Raw genomic sequence first — 11274 nt, 5'->3', positions numbered from 1 at the left:
TGAATGGAAGACATTGTCTTGCTAATATGATGCAGTGTCTTGGCAAGCCAATACTTTTTTTTAAATTAAAAGTCCTTCCATTAAACTTAAACAGTACAAAGTGTGCCTTTTATCAAAATTATTACTTTGCATTTATCTCAGATACTGTAATCTTAATACTGTAAGACTTGTCTTTCCTATTAAGTAGAGGAACAATCATTATTTGATGCAAGGAAATATGTATCTGAGAACAGATGTGCGTTTCAACTCTTCCATCGAAATCTTGTACTTGAATTTAAACCTAAGTGTGAAGTCAAACATGAAAAAAATGCAACACCAATTGCTACTACGATGGTGTTAAGTTAAAGGTCAGTTTGATCCTCTTGAGGAATAAGAGTTTCACCTTGCTATCTTCCTCTCTGAATTAGTGTTATCCCCCTCTAATGTATCTAGAATGTTTTGTCCCTTCCACAGACGCAACATCTGAAGTTCATTTTTTTTATTTTCTTGGTAACATTGTCAAGCCAGCTGTTCAGGCAAGCGGTAGATCACAGCCTCATATTGCTCAGCATTAATTAAATTTAAAAACGTTTTTACCCGTATACTAAACTAGGTCCATCCAGTACTCTGATGTTAAGAGTTTTGAGTTGCACATGTAAAAGAACATTTTCAACAGGCAACATCAGTGCAATTTGAAGTGAATTGTATTCTATTCCTAGACCTGTGCAGCAGGTGAAACGAGCAAAGGTGAAATACTTGAACATCCAAGTTCTTGAAAATGGCACTGAAGACTTGTCAGCTGCAGTAATACATGGACTAACTGGTCTAATATACATTTGGAAGTAGTAGTTGTTTTTAGTGCTGTTCTAGGGGCTTGATTGAAGTGGAAAAAATATCCTCCTTGCTTCCTCCTCTTATCAGGCTTGATGAGTCTGTGGCAGAAATCATGTATTTACTTGTAGATGTTGGCAACATATTGGCAATACGAGTACTGTGTCATGGATTGTATGGAGCAATCATGCTCTTTCACAAAGAGGTTTGCTCCAGAATAGATGGTTCATTGGAAAATTCAGACACTTGTGATTAATTTCTTATTAAAATATTGTTATCCATTTGTGTTACTCATTCTGCTCTGCGTGAACACCAATTTGGTCCCAACTTGTGAAGTTTGTAAGAAAAGGATTTCTTTGTGCTATCCTATGAAAATGGAGAGCATGTTACTGTGTGTATAGAAATAGAAAGCTCCTTGAAAATTTCTACATCTGGCTTGCCACAAAAGGTAATCTGCAAAAAAGCCTTAATTGATTTGGTACACTGATTTGTCCTAAATGTGCTTAGTTTAAATACCAAGCAAATCAGCCTTTGTTCATCTGTTCAGCACTAGTTTTATTGATAAAAGCTCAATTATTTAATGCCTGCAATACATGAGCTAAATTATTGGAGTGCCAGTTGATTTGGATTTGCAATAATAAAATGATCAACAAGAGAGATTGGAAAACCACCACCTGGAGGTTCCCCTCCAACTCACGCCATCCTGACTTGGATATATATTGCCATTCTTTCACTTGTCCTTGGTCAAAATCCTGGAATTTGCTCCCTCAAAGCACTGTGGATGTACCAACAACACATAGACTGGAGTGGTTCAAAAGAAGTCAGCTCACTGCTGCCACCTGGAGGGCAACTAGGGACGGATTTAAAAAATGCTGGCCAAGCCCAAGGGTGAATTTAAAAAATAAATAAAATAAAACAATTGGGAGACAAATTATTGTCCTCAAGTAAATTAGAGCCCTTTACAGGTTCAGGACCAGGTGAAGAGCAAGCTGTTAATACTAAAACCATTTGGGCAAATTCTTAAAACCACTATCCTATTGGAGGTTTTTTTTTCATTTGGCTTTAGTGCATTTAAAAACAGCTGTGATGCACATCCCACGTAATATGCAGGCAATTGGTGACTCGTTTCTTGCTCAAGTTTATTGTAAACCTTCAAGAACAGTAAAGATAAAAACACCCTCTACCCACGCTCAAAATCATTTGGAAGATAAAGATGCGCTTGCTTGGCTTCCCTTCAGTTCCAAAATGCCACTGTTGCTTAGTAGACACCAAATGTTTTGGGGGTAACTTAAAACAGGTGATCAGTTAGGGTTCTGTGCCGCTAAATTAATTTCCCTTGATGTACTGATAGCATTGTTTTGGAAATTCCTGTCTACTAAGACACTCAGCCATTTTGTGCATGCAGCATACATGCCCCAACCTAAATAACAAAACACCTTTTATGAATAGCACTGGTATCCAGCACTGGTATCCAATGACGTGTTAAACATTTGATGGATGCTGCATGTAGATATGGCTGAAATTCCTTCACTTAGATTGAAGGCAAAATAAATGTATGAAAACATGAACGGGGAACTAGTGTTGACAAAATAAAGTGGTGCATTTTTAGAAACAAAAGGTAGAGGTCTTGATTCTTTTTGAGGAGCTGGCTTTTTTTTAACATAAATTTAGAACACTGTTTTTCAAACTTTTTGTCTGGGGACCCATTTTTACCAACTGGCCGACATTCGTGACCCACGCCGACCGACCTGCGCGACCCACCATTTTCTTTTACCTTGTTTATTGCTGACAAAAATGGAGGAAATGGTTTTGAGTCCCTTGGGGGGGGGGAAAAAAAGGCTGCGGCTGTACTCTGCATGCATGCCAGATCATCGGTGCGCACGCACATAGTTTTGCGCATACACACCGATCATCGGTCACGCATGCGCAGTGCAGCCAAATTATTTTTCCTGTTTCTGGCCATTTTGAAGGCCACGCGCAGCCGGCATTATTAAAAGCGTGGATTTGTGCGGAGTGCTGCACCGGATGGCTCCACAACCCTCCCGACAGCAGCCCGCGCCAGAGTTTGACAATGCCTGATTTAGAATACTCGATTCATTTTTTTTCCAATTAAGGGGCAATTTAGCATAGCCAATCCACCTAGCCTGCACATCTTTTTGGGTTGTGGGGTGAAACCCACGCAAACACGGGGACAATGTACAAACTCCACACGGCCAGTGACCCAGAGGCGGGATCGAATCTGAGACCTCAGCGCTGTTAGGGCCACAGTGCTAACCCACTGCGCCACCATGGTGCTTGAGCTGTGTTAAACTTCGTTTTGCTAATTCTTTTCCCCAATGTACAATGCTATATTTTCACTTGTGTGTATTATTCACTACTGTTGAATTCTGATCACATGGTAGGGAAGGCACCAAAGGTCAAAGTTGAATACTGTGGATTATAATTCCAGTTGGGATTGTTTAAAAAATAATGGCCTAATTAGTACAAATCGTGTATTGCTGATTTTATTATAAATGTCGCTATGTAATAGGTTTTTCAACTATCAAACCTAGTGATGGTTTTTTAACAGCAGAGTCATGTCACACCAATTGGGCTAGTGATAGTTGAAAAGACTATTTCAACATGTGTTTTTAAAAAATGAACATTTTTCTCTCAACTTATGGACTTGCATCTCCAGGTGTAAAGATATTAGCTGTCCGCTCTCCAGCTACTATGGGGTCCCAGTATGTGCTACTCCATGTTTCAATTGGAAATAAAACATCAATTGTCCAGTATTCACCAATCGTGCAATTGCTGGGCTAAAAATCCAACATTAGCTCATAAAGATCTTTATCCATGTGTTAAACTAAATCAACCCACAGTCCAGCAAGGTTATCAAGTGTAAACAAGTCTTTTTAAAATACTAAAATGGTAAGGTTTTATTAGCTGAACCACGTACACAGTACTTTTTCTTCTACAGCTAAATTCATAGATTCATGCTTACAAACCAAATGCAGTATATAAAATTATAAATCTGTAACCTATATACAAAAAGTTGCACTCATTTCAATGCATTGGTTGAAATATTTATAATCTGCATGACTTATAATATCTGCAACAATTAAATTCTACCTGATATTCAAAGCCCTTAAAGACAGAGTTTGTGTCACCCAGTCACTGTTAAGTTAATTGATGCAAGGGGTAAAAAGGCAGTTATCTGACTAACTGGTTCTTCTGTATGTATGGAAGGTATTACATTAGGAATCTGGAAGTGCTGAGTTTGGTTGCTGCTGATTGGTTCAAAGGTCTTTCAAATTTGCACTTTTTGCCCTGAAATAGTCCTGGTCATGCACACAGGTGGGCTTAGTCGCAAGGGTGCTTCATAAGCTCTTATTAATATGCCTTATTCACAAACACCAAAGAACTTGCACAAGCTTGGAATTTCCACGGACATTTTAGGGGAAAACCTAATTGCCTTAAAAACACTGATATTTTTGTTCCATTATCAATGGCTCACGGCTGCCCAATTAATGCATCTCATAGTTTTTTTTGTGGACTTGAGCTTACTAGAAAATGAATTAATTGAGAATGCCTAATTCACTTTAATTCCAGATTTTAGCTTATGAGACTTGCATCCTGTGTACAGGTTGCATTTGAAATCTGTTCCATAGCCGAAGGGATAGTTTCTTGGGTAATACACCGTGCCTATTCTTGGAGTTAGATTTGAAAATAACCCTCTGACCAAAAGAATATTGCATTTCCAACACATTGAAGGACCAGGCCAGGATCAAGTGCTACATGAAAACTGCCACACGTTCTTCTTACCATATTTAACAGACATCCTGTAGGGCAGCTTTTGTTTCCTTTTATCTACAGAGATGTGAAAGGATATTATTCTGACACACAGGCATTATACTTTGTTGCCCCAGCAGGCAGTTGGACTGATCCTCAGAAGCCAACGTTTGTGTTTTAACACACCTCACAAGTCCCAAGAGAAAATTTGAACTTCATTTTTTGTCCTGCTGGATTCGAATACAAGTCATGAGTGAAAAAGGATATCTTTAAAGAATAAATAAAATGTAAGCCAAACGTTGCATTTTTAATGCAACAGTCTTCCTTTTCATTTCATTTTTTAAAAAAAGGACATTCTTAACTAGAGGGCAGTAATTGGCATATGCCAAAACAGTAAAATAAATTCAACTTTGCAATCAAAGTACAATAACACAAGAGGAAATGGTATATTATGGTTAGGTTTCACTCTTGTGATGCTACAGTGCATAGTGTTCATTTTTAAAGTCAGAATAAAACCCATGCAACAGTTTTCACTCCCCAACCCAAGAGAAGTCTCCTAAAGCACTTCTCTGACCAAACCAAATTTGTCAGTTTTCCCATGCAAGAGCTGAAATGCTACACACTGATGCACCATTCAACTGTCGAGGGAGTCAGTGACTTTATCCTCTCTCAACATCCATACTTTCCATAAGTCAGGAAGATGGTGAGGAGTAGTATCAACCATAGCAAATGTTTTGAGATCTCATCCACCACCTGAACAGCTGAACAGCCTAAAGTTGTGGTCTGCTGCTGTCCGAGGTGGGATCACTCACCTCAGGATGCACCAGTGATCAAACGTTGGAACATTTGGTTGGTATGGCTCAGTGTTAAGCCCCCATGCTTCTCTCATTTATTTAGTATTTTGCAACACATCCTAAAACCCCTTTTGAGAAAAACATTTTCTTACTGCATTACAGCCATATCTGAAGCACTGAAATTGCATCCAACTTACCACCGTTCTTGTCAAACAAATTGTTTATCTTCTAAAATGGTTTACTGTCTCTCAGCAAGCAGTGTTTCTGCTACATTTTACTGAGTATTTGCATTGGGTACACAATGAAAAATTTAAAAAAAATGCACTTGTACATTATCTCTTAATTAACAAACACTGAAAAAAATACAAAATCATTGAAGTTTCATAATAACATACCAAATGAATTAAGTAAACCCCCTTTCCTCCCCTCCCTCACCCATTACAAGATAACTTTATTCCATATGTATCTTCCCCATCCCACTCAATAGCCCTACCCCAGAAGTTTTTGATAAACGTATAGAACACTACACTTTGACCTCTGCCAACTCTAAAAGTTGACAAAGTATCAGGAGGTTCCCCCACCCCAAACTAATATAGACTACATACCGTCACCACTGAAAGCTGTTGCAAAATTGGTTTTCTCCATCTAGACTTAACAAAGTTACCCAAAGCCTTTTTTCTATTGAAGTGGGCTTTGTTCCCATTATTCAATAATCCAACATGTTTTAGTCTAAATTCTCAAAGATTTGCAGTGAAAAGAAGGCTCTTCCTGGAGAAGACCATTTTGTTGTGAAGCTTTGTTTCAGGAATGCAGGGTCAGTCAATGTAAGAATACTGGACTGAGGAGAGACCATTAAATTGACTTGGTGCTCATTTCAAAAGACTTGCATAAGGCAGAAGTTTAGGCCACTCTGATCACCTGACCCACTATTTCTTCATTCTGCTGCTGGTGTTTCTGCAGAGAGGGGATAAAATAAAGATTAATTAAAGTCTATAAAATGTCACACAAATAATTGAGGCAACAATTGATTCAGGAAACTACTAGTTAAAAAATGCTTGCTGTCATGATATGTAGACATGCACATAATGGAGATACAAACAGGCAGCTAATGAATACAGAGAACAGGACATAACTAATCAGCAGGCAGAACACTTGGGGTGGTTTCCTGCTATAAAAAGGCATGAGGCACTCACACTCCGCCTCTTTCCACTGGTGACATCTACAGTGCGAGTCAGGGTGTACATATATAACTCCTACAGCATGTGGCTAAGAGATGGTCTGGTTCAGTCAGACAGATTAATCACACTAGGTTAGCAGAGAGTCGAACTCACAGTGGATTGAGCTAACTGTGTGACAGGTTCAATAAATCATATTGAACTAACTTCAAGGTGTGGAGTATCTCTCAGGTAAAGCTGCATTCAGTTGCAGCCCGTGTTATCTTACTGTGCTTAACACAACACTTGCCAACAAATTTGTATATTCTTCCTAAATTGAAATGCCTAAATAGTTCATTTATGGGGAAGGGTAGGTATAAGGACACAGAATAATAATAATCTTTATTAGTGTCACAAGCAGGCTTACATTAACACTGCAATGAAATTGATGTGAAAATCGCTTAGTCGCCACACTCTGGCGCCTGATTGGGTACACTGAGCGAGAATTCCGAATGTCCAGTTCACCTAACAAGAACGTCTTTCAGGACTTGTGGGAGGAAACCCACACAGACACAAGGAGAACGTGCAGACTCTGCAGACAGTGACCCAAGCCAGGGATCGAACCTGGGTCCCGTCGCTGTGAAGCAACAGTGCTAACCACTGTGCTGCCCATAGAACTGTACTGAAGAGACCATGGGCGCGATTCTCCGCAAATGCAGCGAATCGTAAATGCTGCCGTGAAACTGGCCGTGTTTCACGGCAGCCTCCGCGCCCCCTCCCGGGACCCGATTATCCCCCCCGGGCGGGGCTAGCAGCGTGGCCCCGTGAAGCACGGCATCACGGACTTAGCGACCGTCGCTAAGTCCGCGCGTCACGCCGGCTGACGCGCACGATGACGTCAGCCGAGCATGCGCGGGTTGGACGGCTCCAACCCGCGCATGCGCAACCCGCCCAGAACGGGCATGTTGCGGCCGTTTTTGCGACGGCAGCAAGCAGATGTGTTTGCTGCCGAAACAACGGTCGTAAAGGCCTGGGCACTCGGCCCATCGGCCTGGGGAGAATCGCTGTTCGCCGTAAAAAACGGCGAGCAGCGATTCATGTCGTGGGGCGGCCGTGGGGAGGAGAATAGCGGGAGGGCGTGAAAAATGCCGGGGCGCCCTCCCGCTATTCTCGAACCCGTCGTGGGCAGCGGAGAATCGCGCCTCATCTGTCCCAAGTATACCTTAATGTCTCTGAAATAACATTATCTGGGATGTAATTGATAGTGAATTCTCTGGCATTTTCCATTAACGCAGGGGTTCCTCATAACTTTTGTCTTCTGCCTTACTCTGGTCCATTTCATAACATCTTCTCCACATTGGTGCTAATGCTGAAGATTTCATTCTATATTTGATCAACATTCTTAATTACAGTTCCTCATTGAGCACATCCTGCATTTCTCCCACCATCTTTCCATGTTTTTTGACGTGACGGCATCAATCTCCCTTTCAAGGCATTTTCCTGTTTCTTGCAAAACTAACCAATGGCTATCACCTTGATGTTTCTATTATTAGTCATTCTTCGCCTATCTCGTCTGATCTTAATAGAATTAACAAATCTCCATAATTTCTATAGTCGCCTCCAAGAAGCTCAGATTTAATTTTCATGCCAAACACTTTTTCCCCCTTCCCCAGGAAATTTTAACATTCTAGGATAGTTAAGTCAGTTCAAGACCTGAACATTTCTTTAATACCTCTTTCTATCTGATAGGTGATCCATTTCTCACCTCTAGCTTTCAAACTCTCTCACAATCTTTCATGTCCTCTCTTTATTACACGGATGTCACTCTGACCAGTGCTCCAAACTTTCCTGAGAGGCACATGGATAATTTTGCAACCGTACCTTTTAACTGTTCCAACCAAGACCTAACACAGTTTTGACTGAGTTACATTAGGAAAACCATAAGACCTAGAAGCAGAATTAGGCCACTTGGCCCATCGAGTCTGCTCCGCCATTCAATCATGGCTGAAATTTTCCTCATCCCCATTCTCCTGCCGTCTCCCCATAACCCCTGATCCCCTTATTAATCAAAAACCTATCTATCTCTGTCTTAAAAAATGTTACAACTGCTTTTCTCCTTATAACTGTACCTCCTCCTTACAATCCTTGCTTTTAAAACTAAAGTTTGGCATCATCCGTTTCATTCACCTGTTCTCTTTTCAACCTTAGTGGAGTCTCATAGGGATACTGACTTGTCATTCTTGGCTTCTCATGAAAAGAAAAACTTTGAAAGGCTTCCTACCACTTTTTCAAACATTTCATTAATATTTTGTCACAACAGTGAGCAGCGTCCTAAATTCTCTCATTTTATCAATCCAATGCCACAAAATCTGCTGGATTATTAATGATCTCAGCACAACATATTAAAGATAACTGATACAGCTGGTGCACAATACCCTACCAGTTATTCTATTTAATTTTTTATTGTTTTTTTTCTACTATGTACTATTTTCTTCTCTTTGGTATGTTTGGGTGTGCCCTTCACTTCTATATATGTGTGTATATATATATGTTTCTTATCCTGTGTACATAACGGTAATTATACCGTGTTCAAAAACCCAATAAAAAATATTTATTTAAAAAAAGATAACTGATAGAGTGCATCACTAACAAGCACAATTCCACTGATAGAGCAAACTGAAACTGCTACAGGACATGTGAAAACAGAAATAGTTGGAAATACTCAGGTCAGGAAACAGAAATCAATGTTTCAGGTGTAAAACTCTTCCTTCAGACTGAAGGACAATTGGTGACCTGAAAGGTTGACTAAATTACTTCTTCCACTCTACAGATGCTGCCGTACTTGCAGATCATTTTCAGTTTTTGTTTTTAAGACTTCCCAAATCTTCTGTATTTTACCCTTTGTTTAGCTTGTGTGTATAGTACCTTGAAATTCTGCTAATGCTGTTCAATTTATTTTAAATGGGGTGTCAAGCTGAGGAAGCATCCACGGATAATGGTCAGACAGCAAAAATTAAGACCAAAAAAATGCCAGCAGCAGTAGCACTGTCGCTGACTGAAGGAACAATGGGAAGCTTGGACATGTTATTTTGATAAGTGCTAGGTTGTTGGTTTACCAAGAGAATGGGCACTTACTAAAATTGGTTTACTTCCAGGTTAGGGCACTGGGGTCCTTTCAGTTTACCATGTGCTATATGTACTACCTCAAACTGGGGGCAATGAGCAGTTTAATTAATGTGGATTCTAGCTAAGAGTATCAGATTTTTAAAAAAACATACTGGTCAAAGAGATAGATTCTGTAATTTCATGGCTACAACAAGCCCAAGTCTGTGCAGAAACACAGATTTGTCATTCTCTTTGCCCTATTGTCAATACTACCTTGACTGAAACTGCATTGTAGGGGAACCTTAGTTGAGAAGAATCTCAGAGTGCAGGGCCCCCTACACCACTCTGAAAATGTAACAGAATAATACTTTACCTTTTTTTGTTTTTCTACAGCCTACCCAGAAATCATTCAGGCTGTTGAATAAATATAAATATACAAATAAATATCACAGAAATCACAGGTGACAACCTTAAGAGGTGGCTTTCAACAAATTCATAGGGCTATATTTCTCAAGGATTTGAGGGATGAAGAAAAGGAACTGTATTGACAGTCTATGTACCCCTTTCAATATCTTCCTTTTTACTGTGCACATTCAAAGGTGGGAGAGATGACAAGATAAACTGTATACTCAAGAAACACGATAGGATTTCCCCTTATCTATATTGTATTGTATTCATGTTCACATATATCTACAGGTTCTAATATTAATGCATACAAAGTTTATAACATGCAGCCGTCAAAAGACCAGGTTAATTAGGTAACAATTACACAATGTTGGAAATATACAGCAGATCAGTCAGTCCTGAAAATAAATTGTGGGTTAATATTTTGGGTAAAAACCCTTTGTCAGAACTCAACATATTTCTACTTTTTCAATAGTCGCTTTATCCATTGCAGGTGCCATGTGATGTGATCCACCGTCTCTACCATGGGCAGTTTTGTAAGCATTGTCTTGATCGACCTCTCGCTTCAGAATTTGCATGTCTACATCAAAACTACTCTGGTCTTCAGGTTCTGATCAAATTTTGTCAATTTTCATAAATTACGTTCTTTTTTCTATCAGAAATTCTCAAATTTGCTCAATGGATGCACGCCTGTTGCCCCTTCCTTTTCAGTTTCTTCTGATCCCTTTTGTCCCTCTAGCCCCAATGTTGTTCAGATGTTCACATGCTAGGTTTTTATATCCTCTGTCTGACCTTCTCTTTTTATCCCTCCAAACAATTTGTTCTCCTTACATCCCCACCAAGTTACAAGCTTGACGGAATGTTCAACCCCTTTTCTGTGTCTTGATTTCTGTGCTCTCTTCACGGTCTTCCAGAGACCTTTTGGACCTTTAGCATTCTGTTTGTCGAGAGCTGCCAAATCAGTCGTTCTGTACTCATTTCAAGCTACCTCTCTCTGATTCTTCTCCGACAATAATAAAGATTATTATTCTTTTAAGTTCCCAATATAGATTGCCTGCATGTTGTTATTTTGTGGCACTATTACAATTCAGCAGTTGTTGAAAGGTTTGATGATAGGTACTTTCAGAGACAATGGGTGGGTGGAATTTAAACTGGCCCATAGAAGCAGGCAAGGAGTGGGGAATGCACAGAATCAGGAGGAAAGGTGGGTGGGGGTGGGGGGGGAAAAGAGTGCC

General features: G+C 39.9%; 1 protein-coding gene across 2 annotated transcripts in view; it reads right to left on the bottom strand.

Moving 5' to 3' along the window:
• Positions 1 to 3701: 3701 nt before the first annotated feature.
• The window catches only part of LOC119978060 (nuclear transcription factor Y subunit alpha-like), a 63744-nt gene continuing 56171 nt past the window's right edge, over positions 3702 to 11274 (bottom strand). For both annotated transcript variants that reach the window (XR_005463363.1, XM_038819418.1), the window contains 2 exons: positions 10008 to 10048; positions 3702 to 6329 (listed from right to left, as the gene is read on the bottom strand). Coding sequence is in view for 1 of the 2 variants with exons in the window: in XM_038819418.1 (XP_038675346.1) it covers positions 10040 to 10048 (9 nt within the window). In the remaining variant the exon portion in view is untranslated. The remainder of the gene's footprint in view (positions 6330 to 10007; positions 10049 to 11274) is intronic.

This window comes from Scyliorhinus canicula, chromosome 15, assembly GCF_902713615.1.
Source record: "Scyliorhinus canicula chromosome 15, sScyCan1.1, whole genome shotgun sequence".
Lineage (NCBI taxonomy): Eukaryota > Metazoa > Chordata > Chondrichthyes > Carcharhiniformes > Scyliorhinidae > Scyliorhinus > Scyliorhinus canicula.
The sequence above is the reverse complement of the archived record's forward strand: the minus strand, read 5'-3'. Positions and strand labels throughout refer to the sequence as shown.